The sequence below is a fragment of the Eulemur rufifrons genome, chromosome 2 (genome assembly GCF_041146395.1).
Source record: "Eulemur rufifrons isolate Redbay chromosome 2, OSU_ERuf_1, whole genome shotgun sequence".
NCBI lineage: Eukaryota > Metazoa > Chordata > Mammalia > Primates > Lemuridae > Eulemur > Eulemur rufifrons.
This window is the reverse complement of record NC_090984.1, coordinates 83,750,413-83,764,418: the sequence shown is the minus strand read 5'-3', so window position 1 is coordinate 83,764,418 and position 14,006 is coordinate 83,750,413. Positions and strand designations below refer to the sequence as shown.

The 14,006-nt window shown below is 35.0% G+C and overlaps 1 protein-coding gene across 3 annotated transcripts in view; it reads left to right on the top strand.

Moving 5' to 3' along the window:
- The window catches only part of DDHD1 (DDHD domain containing 1), an 81,501-nt gene that overhangs the window by 53,319 nt on the left and 14,176 nt on the right, over positions 1 to 14,006 (top strand). For all 3 annotated transcript variants that reach the window (XM_069464928.1, XM_069464927.1, XM_069464929.1), the window contains 2 exons: positions 9,533 to 9,795; positions 11,257 to 11,332. In XM_069464928.1, the coding sequence (XP_069321029.1) occupies positions 9,533 to 9,795; positions 11,257 to 11,332 (339 nt within the window). The remainder of the gene's footprint in view (positions 1 to 9,532; positions 9,796 to 11,256; positions 11,333 to 14,006) is intronic.

Here is a 14,006-nt window from a genome sequence, read left to right as displayed (position 1 = left end):
CAGGAGGATCACTTGAGGCCAGTTCAAGGCTATCCTGGGCAACATAGTGAGACCTTGTCTCTATAAAATAATTTTTTTAAAAAATTAGCTGGGCATGGTGGCATGCATCTCTAGTTCCAGCTACTCAGGAGGCTGAGGCAGGAGGATCTTGGGCCCAGAAGTTTGAGGCTGCAGTGAACTATGATCTTGCCACTGCACTCCAGCCTAGGGTGACTGCAAGACCCTGTCTCAATAAAATAAAATAAAAGCAAATGAGAAATGACAAGAATTCATTAATCTGTAAATAGCCTGCATTTAATAGTGAATTTGATAGTCTTCAAACTAGATGGTGGGACCCTTAATAAAATGGACGGTCTCAGGGATGGGGGATTGGTTAGAAAATAGCTCTTTAAGAAACATCAGTTTTCATAAATCTGATTAAATACACCTTTGATTGTTGCCCTCACAAAAGAGTTTTAGACACAAAATTTCCTTTACATTTTTTGTATATAGTAGACTTACTTTTATTGCCTCACTTCTATAATGGAGTCATATAGTTCTCAAATGGTAGTGTTGCTGATGCATCACAAAGATAACACTGAAGGGGTGAGAGGTGAAGGTTTATTCAGTGGAATGAGAGAATCTCCACCAAATGCATTTTGTCACTTTATTGGTAAGAGGGAAAGGAATTCTGTTTCATAGGAATAACTAACATTTGTTAATTGCCTAACATGTATTAACTTGTTTAATATTTATAAAAACCCTATGAAGTAGATATGATTAGTATCCTCCTTTGAAGGATGAGGAAACTGATGTAGAGAGATTAAGGGACTTGCCCAAAATATCCCACCCAAGTAAGTGGCAGAGCCAGGATTTGAACCCAACTGTTATAGCTTCATAGCTTGCACTGTTTACCACTCCTTTCTTCCGTGTTCACAGTATAATCAGTCTGTCTTTTATTTATTGGCTGAGTATTTTTACTTTCCCGGGCTTTTAATTTAATCAGTAAACATTTAGTGAGCACCTGCCTACTCTGCACCAAACACTGGCTAACATGGGGTCAGTTTGCTGTAAACTGTTACCCCCTTGTTAGTAGGAGGACAGGGAAAATCAGTACAGGTGTTTGAAAGTAAAATCAGTTGCTTTGGTAAAATTTCTTTATCAGGAATGCCAGGTAAGATTTGATAATATGTGTATCCTGAATCAGCTGGTTAAGGGTGTTTTGAACTAAGGAGATTATCTACATGTTTATTGAAAATTTGTTTATTGAGAACTTACTATGTATAAGATACTGTACAAGGATATGAGTCCCTGCCTTCCAGAAAGTTTAAAACATTACAGTGCATAGGCACACATTTGTGAAATGTGGTGTCTAAGGAAAAGAAGTCCATGGAAATTTTTGAAATTATTTTTTCCCCTGGAAAAAAAAGTGTTTAGGCTTATTACTAAAATATTTAAATAAATTATATTTTTACATTTCTCCATAATCATATATGGCCCCAATTTTTTTTTCTAAAAATCATTCCGAAGTTGTTTTTTGCAAATTGTATATGGGCTTTAGAGACAGACAGCCTAATTCCAATCCCACTGTGACACTTAATTTTTATATGGCTTCTCCATCTGCAAAGTGTGTATTCTGACAGTAGCTACTTTGTAGGGTTCTTGAAAGATGAGTTGAGATAATGCTCATACTAACATGTGGCACATAGCAGTCAAGAATTATTAACTGTTATTACAGGTACCATAATAGCCAATCATTTTAGTTTCTGAATCCTGAGTAAAATTCTCCAATGATGAAGCAGGTGCATTGCTGCCTGTAGACACCTCTGCTTTCATAAGAGGAGGAAGGATTTGATGTTTTCTGTGGGAGCTTTCTTTCATCAATTTTTTTAAATCTAAAAATATTGCTGACTAAGCTTTGAAAACTAAGTATGGAATAGAGCCTAGCAATAGGCTTTAAAGTATATGCTTTCTAAGTAAAGATCATAGATTTCTTGAGGTTCAATAACCTATAGCTATCTTTATAATAAATATGTAAAACATTTCAAAGTTAGCAAGTTTATTGTTTTTATATGTATTAAATTAACTTTTTTTTTTTTTTTTTTTTTTGAGACAGAGTCTCACTCTGTTGCCCAGGCTAGAGTGAGTGCCGTGGCGTCAGCCTAGCTCACAGCAACCTCAAACTCCTGAGCTCAAGCGATCCTCCTGTCTCAGCCTCCCAAGTAGCTGGGACTACAGGCATGCACCACCATGCCCGGCTAATTTTTTCTATATATATTTTTAGCTGTCCATATAATTTCTTTCTATTTTTAGTAGAGATGGGGTCTCGCTCTTGCTCAGGCTGGTCTCGAACTCCTGAGCTCCAACGATCCGCCCACCTCGGCCTCCCAGAGTGCTAGGATTTCAGGCGTGAGCCACCGCGTCCGGCCTAAATTAACTTTTAAGTTTAATTTGCTAAATATTTTCTGAGCACTTTTTGACAAATTTTCATTTTTATAAGCTAATAAATTGACTTGGATTTACCAAAGGCAGATAGTATTCTTCCCAAATATTTTTAATTTTCCTAAAGGGAGAGAAATAGGAAAAAATAGCTTTATCACACACCCCATTTCTATCTTCATAAATTCAGGCAAGAGATAACAATGGTCTAACCCAAAATAGTGTCTATAAGAATGAAGGGAAGGAATGGATTCAAAACATAAGTATGGGGTCAAATTAAAAGGCCTTAAAGTGATTTTTTATGAGTGATACAGTAAGGGAAGAGACAAAGATGACTCTTACTGTTTCTAGCTTAGGCAACTTGTAGACGGTTCCAATAATAACTAGAAATGGAGGAAGTGGAACCAGAATATCTTGTGAGGAAGGACAATAGAACATAAAAAAATAATGAATTACACTTACTAAATTTTAGGCATGTCTAAGATTTCCTTCTAGAGTTGTATAGCACAGAGTATACAATAATATTGGCAGTGAAACCAGTGGAGGGAGGATGGCTGAGAGCATGTTACCATACATGCGCACACACATGTGCGCACACACACACACACACGCACACTCTCTCTCTCTCTCTCTCTCATATATGGTCAGTGGTATCCCTAAGAGCATAACTCAAAGCTCTGGTCATCGATGAGTCAGAGAGGAGTCACTTTCTGTTTTGCTCTATATATCTGTAAAGATAATTATCCTAAAAATGCAGTTGAATAAAACAGATACTCAATAGGAAGAGGGAATCCGTGGCTAGGACAAATGAGATGCAAAGAGAACACGCAGCCCTTTGAATTAGTTTGTCTGGAAAGCACTGAGACTTGTGACTGAGATTTATCAGTAGATTTTAGCAGTGTTTCCCAGGCATCCCTTGTTAGAATGATGACTTGGAGTACTCATTAAAAATACAGGCAAAAAGGAACCCTATGGGGAGGACGGGAATTGAGAATACCATTGTGAACTCAGAATTTCTAAAATGTGTGTGTGTGGGTATTATGTATATATGTAGGTGAATATGTGTATACATAGGTGTACTTTGGGTTTGGTTCCAGATCATCACAATAAAGTACCACAATAAGCAAGTCATGCAAATTTTTTGGTTTCTCAGTGCATGTAAAAGTTGTGTTTACACTATACTGTAGACTATTAAGTGTGCAATAGCATCATGTCTAAAAAAAAGTATATACTTTAATTAAAAAGTACTTTATTGCTAAAAAATGCTGACACGGAGATACAAAGTAAACACATGCTGTTGGAAAAATGATGCCAATAGACTTGTTCAACACAGGGTTACCACAACCTTTAATTTGTAAAAAAAATAATGATAATTCGCATTATCTGTGAAGCTCAACATAGTGAAGCACGGTGTGCCCAAACATGCGTACATTCCCTGACTTTGTCCACTGAAATGGCCAAGAAGCAAAGACACCCCAGTCACAGGGAGCACGCCTAGCACCCATATCTTTGCCTCTAGTGTTATTATTTCCCACTAAGAAAAACTAGGGTTCCTTAGGGAAATGGCTGACTCTGGGGTTAGACAAGTTATTATGATAGAAGGTAGGAAAATGTTCAAAAGAATCATGGGGCAGGTCACAACACAGGAGCCAAATTAATGAAGCAGCTTCCACTGGCCAAATCTGGAACAATTTGGGCATCAAAATAAGTAATTATTACCACTTATTGTAAGGAATTATTAGTACTTTTAATATGGAATTATATTAAGGATATTAACAAGGAAATAAATCATTAAAAAATCATAAGCCCACATTCATTATAAATATACAAATAAATACATGTGGGAGAAGGGAGGTCCCTTGCTTGTAGTGGAATGCTGAAGGCTGAATGGTAGAAGGAATGCTGGAGTTGGAAAATCATCATTTTGCAGCTGTCATGGTAGGATCAGATGAGAGAAGACTGGGCACCAATCATCAATGGATACGAAGTTGAAGGCAATGTTTTGTTGAGCAGGATATTAGCATAGTCTTAAAGTATATCCCCGCAGACTGCGTATTAGTTTTAAAAGGAGAAACAGTAATTGTACACTGGAGAAATCAGGCAATACCTAAACTGGGTGTTCCTGAGAGACAGATGGGCATTAGGTGCTTCCAGATGGGACACCCAGAGGAGGACACAGAATCGCTTATGCAGTATTCTAATTATAAGGAAACGTGAGACACAAAATGAAAACACTGTAATAAAAAAGTAGGAATGGGACCATATTCTTTAAAAATAAGAATGGCTGTGGAAAATGTTCCAGATTAAAGGAAGCTAAAGAGACCTGATAGCTAAATGTATCTCATCCTAGACTGTGTCCTGTACTGAATGGAAGAAACTACAGTAAAAAGGACATTATTGAGTCAGCTGACATGAGTGGGAACATGGATGGTATATTAGATGAAATACTGTATCAAAGTAAATTTATGAAGTTGATAACTATGATTATAGAAGAGAATATTCCTAGTTTTAGAAAAGATACAACGAGGTATTTAGGAATAAAAGACCATGGTATATGTAATAAATCCTTAAATGATTCCCCAAAAGGTTCATGGGGGGGGAGTGCGCATGCGTGTGTGTGTGTGTGTGTGTGTGTGTGTGTGTTATACAGGAGCAGAGAGAACAAATAATAAAGCAAATGGGATAAAATGCTAACAATAGGTGGATCTGAATGAAGGATATATGGTTGATCTTTGTACTATTTTTATTTTACAACATTTTATAAATTTGAAATTTTTTTTCAAATAGAAAGTTAAGAAAAGGAAATGAGAAAAATAAGTTTCCCAGGTCTGTCCTCCTGGAGATTCTGATTCAGTGGGTCTGAGATGGAGCCTGTGAGTTTGTATTTTTAACAGTTCTCCCAGGCCACACCATTGGGGAATTTTGGGAAACACTGCTTGTGAAGAACAAAAGGGGTGCTTCCTAAGTGAGAGGTGGACAAAAATTTTTCTTATTTTTTAAAAAAGAAAGTTGATTCTGCAAATTAAAATCCATATAACATGAGTTTGGTATTAGGCAATATTCTAGAATAAATTATTTAAAAGTATATCTTTCCTTGGATAAGTAGTGATTAGGTGTAAGTCTTGCCTGGTGAATGAACTTCGTTTGGTTTATTTGACAGGTATTTGAAAGACCCTTTTTTTCTCTTCCCCTCTGAGCCTTTGGAGTCACATATGCAGTTTCAAAACCTGCTGCTTAACCAGCTATGTGACCATAGATCAAATTTCTCACTTTCTTAGCTTTTTCTCTTATAAAATGATGATAAAATACCTAATAAAGGTTGTCATGAGGGTTAAAGATGTAATGTGTATAAAGTTCCCAGTACAATTTGTGGTGCTTAGACATTCAAGTTGTGATTATGTATATATTTGTTTTTATGTATTTCAAGTGCTTCCATGTTTTTAAAAAAACAGACTGACTTTGTTAACTCTAGAAAGTAAATATCAGTGAATAGAAAATATGGGAGGGAACATGTATATTTACTATAATGAAGAACTTTGTAATAACAAAGTTGTCTTAAAAAAATAGAAGTGAACACTTCAAAATGGAGATACTCACTGAAGTAGACGCTGAGTGACCACTTATGGGAATGCTGCTGAAGGGACTGCCAGCTTCACCGCAGTTGATTAGATCGTCTCTGAGGTCCCTTTTAACTCTGAGATTCTGACATGCTCATGGGAGGACACTAATTAGTGATTTGATAATAATCACTGAAAAACCATGGTTAAGGAAAAAGTTGTGTGCATCAGTCAGTACTTCCCAGGTCATACTTCCTGAGGACCAATTAAAAAAAATCAACCAGAAAAAATTAATTCCAGAGTATCAAGAGATCATTAGAGAGCCTTTTGCTCTTACTCCAACCCTAAATAAAGTAACAGGAAATCCAGAGAGACCTGTGCATCTTGTATACATCTGAACTCTCTTTTCAATGGCTTTTGAAAAATGAATTATAAAGAGAGCTGTCATGGCCGTGTCTTGTCATTGCTGTTTGAAAATTATTTAATTGACGTATATGGCTAAAACTCTCTGAAATTATTTTTTCTCATTAAAATTTCTTGAAGCAGGAAGGACAAAGGTCTAATTATATTCCTCAGCCATATTTTGTGTGTTTGGATTCACTCTTGAAATTGCTGAGATTTTTCTCCTTGAGTTCATTTTTGTCATAAATTTTAACTCTTGAGCAGTGGTTATGAGAATTAGAAACTATTTTAAGCTCTTGAAAGCCATCCAATGCTTACTCTGTAAGAGGTTTACTGACTTGATTAGATAATATCATAGAGCTAATAAAGTTAATATCATAGCATGTGTTATTAATCTTGGCTCAGATGTCCCAAATGAATATCCTTGGTCACAAAGAGATCCTAGCTGGGAGAATATAACTGGATCAGAAAGGAGAAGGAAAAGGGGAAGAAAAATCCTAATTAGGGTAAACTTTTTGGATATAACATAGAGGTGAATTTGTCCTTTTCCTGCTGAGTGAGTTATAGAAGCATTTAAAGGTAGTGCAAAGCTATTTAAAAAGTTGGCTTTCAAAACTCATAATGTCCTATGCCAAATGTTCCTGTATATATGTATAAGAAATAGGCAAAGATAGAAAATGCTGCCATATGTAGATATGTTCTAATAAGGAAATACAAAGGCCATTTCTAGTTACGTGTATAATTATTAAAACAGACAAAATCATCACGTGTTCAGAAACTATCAACGCTATGCTCCATTCCATGGTGAAATATTTTAGAATCAAGTCGACTTTCTTGCCTTGGACATTTACCCTTGTTTTGTTACACATGTATGATTGCCAGACTAATGAAGTATTTGGTATAGTGAGAAATGCTTTAAATTTTTGAATATGGTTGGGTGCTGTGGCTCATGCCTATAATCCTAGCACTCTGGGAGGCTGAGGTGGAAGGATTGCTTGAGCTCTGAAGTTTGAGACCAGCCTGAGCAAGAGCAGGACCCCACCTCTACTAAAAATAGAAAAATTATCTGGGCATGGTGTTACACACCTATAGTCCCAGCCACTCAGGAGGCTGAGGCAGGAGAATGGCTTGAGCCCAGGAGTTTGAGGTTGCTGTGAGCTATGATGATTGCCGCTGCACTCTAGCCTGGGTAGCAGAGTGAGACTCTGTCTCAAAAAAGAAAGAAAAATATTGAATATGAAATAGGTTAATCACGGGTAGTGTGCTTTCCTTTTTTTAATTTTAATTTGGGGGATGGGCTGGTATTTTTTAAAACAAAAAGATTGGGTACTTTCTGTCAGAGTACTGAAGTATACCTTTTAGTGCTAGATTTACATGGTATGAGTCTTAAAATCAAGGCCTTCAAAAGTAAAAACTGTTAAGAAGTGTTGTTCTTAAAGGAATTTAATTTATCTAAGTATTAACTTTTCCTGCAACTCTTCATGTAAATAAACCAGGAAAATTATAAGTTTTAAAGATTAGTTGATATTCTTATCAAAGCCAAATTCAAAACATTACATTATAGTTCCCTTTGAACAAAGCCTTGGAATACCATATCACATTGCATATTCTTTAAACTATATTAACTAGAGTTTTACCTATAACTCATTTCTTGGAAGGTTTTTATGTACATTTGCCACTAAATCAGTAGTTCCTAAGGTGTGGTCCCCAGGCCAGCAGCATTAGCATCTTCTAGGCACTTATTAGAAATGCAAATTCACAGGCCCCGTCAGAATTTCTGAATCAGAAACTCTGAGGTGGTGCCTAGCAGTCTGTATTTAACAAGCCCTCCAGGTGATTCTGGTGCATGTTGAAAGTTGGAGCACTATTGCACTAATACATGGAATTTTTTTTATTTTCTGGGGGAAAAAAATAAAATGTCTAATTAAAATAAAACTTTTGTATTCCACCGCAGAGAAAAGGCAGTTTATTATCTTTCCTGTTATGAGCTGGTCTTCCTTTCCTTCCTTCCTTGGCTGAATGTATTTCATCGGACATGATACACAGTTTCAAAGCTTTAACTAGACCTCAGTGTTGCATTATAGAGCTCTGAGATGTCAACAAAGAGAATCTTATGCCCTCTTTTATGTTACTACTGACCCTGCCAATCATAAAGTGCTCAAATGATTTTCAGTTTATGTCAGCAGGTAAAGAATGTTTAATAAAAGTTGATGGAAGCTAGTTTTTCTCTTGATATATAACAAGATTGAAAACTGAAGCAGCAAATAACTAATATTTGTATGTCACATTAGCAGCTGGCATATTAAGAAGTACTGAAATGAGAAATTGATCAAGGGGGAAACTTATAATCAAATAGGCAATGGTAGGAACAAGAGAGGACTGCCTTAGAACTCCGGTGAGGGACTAGTATGGCTTTGAGTAACAAAAGAACCTTATACTTCTGACATTGTGGGATATTTCAGTAATATTTGCTAAAGCTTAATTTCAAAGAAAGCAGCTTTATAAAGAAAAATTACCAAGACACTTCCTACATATTAACCTCTAAACTTAAAAAGGCCCTGCTTTCCAGTCATAGAAAATAACTTTTTACTCATATCTATATCACTAACTTAATGGGAATTTAGAAATATCAAGTAGATCAACATTAGCTTTTTCCTCAGTCATACAATAAATAGCCTTTCATTTTATTACTCTATCTAAATGCATAATAATATATAATATGTTAGTATACCTATTATAAACTCTGATATCCTTTTTTTAAAATTTACTATGACTAAAAACCACAAGGAACAAAAATTTAGAATTGCATATGGCTAAGTTACAGTGAAGAAATTCCAGGGGTCTTTGGATATCTTACTGGAATCAGCATGGAACTTTTTTTTTTTAAACTGTGGAACTGCTAGCTCATACAGTTGGTTTAAGGACTAGGTAAGGATCTATGTGGGTAATATCTGCCTGTATTCTTTAGTGATGATATGCATTAAAATATATACACTTCATTCTTGCAAGGTTTTGAAGTACTTGAGTTAATTTTAATAACAGGTATATTTGGTCAATAGTGTATGTTTTTTTCCTTAATATATTGGAGTTTAGAAATGAAGTTTATAGCAGTCAATGATAACTCTAATATGATAACATTTTCTTATTTCAAACAGCTAGTTAAAGGCCTTCAGCAAGAGCTGAATCGATTATATTCCCTTTTCTGTTCTCGGAATCCAAACTTTGAAGAAAATGGGGGTAAAGTCTCAATAGTGTCACATTCCTTGGGATGTGTAATTACTTATGACATAATGACTGGCTGGAATCCAGTTCGACTCTATGAACAGTTGCTGCAGAAGGAAGAAGAGTTGCCTGATGAACGGTGGATGAGCTATGAAGAACGACATCTTCTGGATGAACTCTACATAACAAAACGACGGTAAAATATCTAATCTTTTGAGAGAATTTTAATGTCTATATGGAATTATTGGATCTTTTAGGAAAAAAGATCTTAAGATTTTCATGATAAAGAAAAAATACATTGTTTGGGGTAGAAAGTTACTAGATAGCAATGCCTAATGAAGCTAGAGACTATTTGTTAATTTTCATGCTAATTACATGCATTTTTCCTGTATTAAATAAATTGTTTTGTATTCTCATTTTTTTATTCTGTCTTCTCTTCACAATTTGTTAGGATTGAAATCTAAAATGTATTCCAAGCTGAGTCAGTGTATAGAATTCTTATTCAAAATGTTTACCAGTTTATAATCCTTTCTGGTTTTACTGATCTTTAAAACTGGGTCTCTACCTTTCTTATTATTCTGAAAATAATTTTAAAACTTTCTTTGTTTTTCTTGGCAAATGTATTTTTTACATGTTATATATGAAAATAATTATGTGTTATATAATTATAAACAGATTTTATAATCACTTGATTATTTATGGACTTCCTGATACCATCTCTTAATTCTTTGCTACCTTCCTATCTTCATCTATAGTTACATGCTTTCTCTTCGTTGTCCTCTTTAATGATACTTGTTCATCTGATCCATTCCGATAGAACAGTGAAAAATCACTCATTTTGATAGTTTAGCATTATATAAAGATAAACAAGTTAATTGATTAAAATTTTTACTCAGGAAGCCTTGGTTTTGTTTTAATCTAATAGAACTCGTCTAAGGATTTCATTTAGAATTTTACTAAGTACCATAGACTAGTTAACTAAATATTATAGTGTCAAAATAATTGATGGTTTTGAAAGAAAATGTCATGTTTGGCAAGCCTTGGAGAAGCATTTTAGATGAATAAATCTAGTAAAACTTTTTTAAAAGTAGTCTTAGAAAATGAACTGTAACTTTTTTAAAAAACATAACTGAATAGTTTATTAAAATGTAAGTACATATGGAACATTGTAATGGAAAAAGATGAAATAACCCAAATATTCATCAGCAGAGAAGGGTTAAACTGTGGTTCGTTTGTATGATAGTCAGTTATACAGTTGTTACAAAAATTGAAGTAGGTCAGGAGGCAATGAAATGAAAAGATCTCTAAGATTCTTTACTAACTATAGAAAGAGACATAGAATAATGTATATGGTATTAATTATTTGGTGTAAATTTTTTAAAGGTGTATATATGCTTGTATATACCTCACCTTTTACTTCTAAAAAAAGCTATTAATAGCAGGTATCATGAGGAATAGGGATACTTTTACTAATTGTTTTATAAATTTTTATAGACTTTCTGTACTATAGCAAATGCATTTGTTTAAATAGTGTCAACAGAGATTAATGTGAGGGATGGATAATGGCTCACTGTTTCTTGACGCTTCAGTAAACTAATAAGCAGCTAATATCTATGATGTTATAAATACGTGTCTATAATCTCATATCCCTTCTTAGGTTGAAGGAAATAGAAGAACGGCTACAGGGATTGAAAGCATCATCAATGACACAAGCACCTGCCTTAAAATTTAAGGTAAGAGGCCAGGCGCAGTGGCTCAGGCCTGTAATCCTAGCACCCTGGGAGGCCAAAGCGGGAAGATTGCTTGAGGCCAGGAGTTCAAGACCAGCCTGAGCAAGAACAAGACCCTATCTCTATTAAAAATAGAAAAATTATCCAGGTGTGGTGGTGCGCACCTGTAGTCCCAGCTACTCGAGAGGCTGAAGCAGAAGAATCCTAGGCTTAAGCCTAGGAATTTGAGGCTTCAGTGAGCTGTAATGATGCCACTGCACTATAGCCAGGGTGACAGAGCAAGACTCCGTCTAAAAAAAAAAAAATTTAAGGTAAGAAAAGAGCAATGAGTTTTTCATTATTTATCTCAGTATTCTTTTTAAACATCATTTGAAACATGCCTTTAGGATTGAAATAAAGTTTATTGTTCTTTCAAATGAGTATTTATTTAACATATACTATGTGTTGGACACTGCTAGTCTGGATTCTACAAAGAAAAGAATGAAAATGACAGTTCCCCAGCCCTCAGGAATACACAGTATTATTGGTGCTATAGCAGTATATAGATGACATATGCACAAGAGAAGGAGGTTTTACTTTTGCCTGTTAAAGGTTATGAAGGAATGGTATTTGTACTTGATCTCAGTAAATTAGATATTGCCAAGTGGAAGAAAGGGGAAATGCTATTCTGTGTAAAAGGCACAACATAAACAAAGTCATGGAGGGGTGTAACTTCTTAGGCCCTCAAAAAACACCAAATAATCTGGAGTAGTAGAAAAGAAAAATAGAAACAGATCTGGGAAATAGTTACTATTTGGAATTAACAAACCTTCCTGATCACCTAGTTGGTTAGTGGTGAGAAAAAATAAGAGGAAGTATATATCAGCAATGATTCCAGGGATGGAAAGCTGGCATTTCAATGAAAAGTGTATGACAAGAACACAAGACAGGGGTACACAGCATTGGTTTGGAGTGGGGAGAACAAACCAGTTTGGCTAAATGGACTCAGGGCAAGGGGGCCATGGGAGAGTAGGAATAGCTGGAATATATTTGATACGGGCAATAGGAAACTTTCCAGTGTTTTTGAGTATCAGAATGACCTGTTGAAGTACTGGTTTAGGAAAATGTAAGGTGGCAGAGAGATGTCAGTGTTGACTAGACTGTGGAAAGACACACCCTTTAGCTGAATAACAATTGACGTGTTTGCAGTGTTAAATTGGGGGTGTCATAAGTTTCCTAATACCCATTTCCTGTTGAATATATATATGTTCATGTCTACTATATAACCTCTTCTTGAAATGTGTTTCTTTTATCATAAGAACTTAACACACAGGTTAAGATGTGGAATGATGCAGAAATTTTTTTAAAACAGGAAGTTTTTTTTTTAATTGAATCTATATGACTTACAAAGTTTTTTCCAAAAAACTTATACATTAATAACCATATGGTAAGCTATAACAACATTTAAAATCCATAAGAGCATGGTCTTTGGAGTCATCCCACCCTGGAATTTGAGTTCCATTGCTACCATCATTATCATATAATTAATGCTAAATGTACAGAATTGATCTGGTAGAAAAAAATAAACTCTTCTAGTTCACATTCTGGGTTTTTTATTGGAGAGTTGGGTATGATCAACTAAGTATATTAGGATCTCAAAATTTAATATTACATTACTAGAACTTCTTACACTATAATTATGTATCTTTTCAGAATATAGGGGTTAGATCTATCACAGTTGGCCATTAAACTTAAGAAAAAGAAGAATATTGACAAATATTGGTGTGGAGTATGGGAAATTTTTGTCCTGATTGTGAGGCTTTGCCAGTAACTACTTATGATGTAACATTTGCCAAGTCATTTAACATATCTGAATTCATCTGTTTACTCATCTGTGGACAAGAAGATTAGCCTAAATATCTAAAATACTCTTTTTAACCTTTAAAGTTCTTTAATGGAAGCATGGGTAATATAGAAAGCCCCTGTCACCACAAAAAATTTTTTAAAAGATTAACCAGGCCTGGTGGTGCACTCCTGTAGTCCCAGCTATGCTACTCAGAGGCTGAGGTGGCAGGAGGGTGGCTTGAGCCCAGGATTTCAAGGTTACAGTGACCAATGTTGGGCCTGGGCAACAGAGCAAGACCCCATCTCTAAAACAAAAAAGTAATAAATAAAATTCTTTGATAGATATAGATATCATTAAAGTAGTCATTACCCTTTTCTGAAACAGAATAATTCCTTTGTGTGTTTTTCTATCAAACTACAATTTCATCATAAGAAAAAGTTGTTTATTCCATGAACATGACGATTTAGCAAACGTTTATAGAGTGCCTGACAAATGCAGAAAGCATTATTCTCAGTAGGGTGTGTGTGCACACCTGCACGCACACATGCTTGTGTTTCAAGCAGAAAGAATTTACATAGATTTCTCCTCTATCTCAGTTATTTTTGTATCTTCCTCTATTCCGTTTTCTTTTCTCACTTTACAGAAGAAATGACCTTACTCCTTTCAGAAATCAGTATTTTCATGTGTCCCTCTTTATTATTTAAGATGCTTTCTTTTATTTTTAATTTTTATTGATACAAGTTCATTTTCCTCAGCCTTCATGCATGTAAGTCACCCAACCTTTTAAAAAATTTTTTTTCAAACCTTCTTTAACATAAAGGTACCCTTTCAAAATGTATGTTCATTCACATA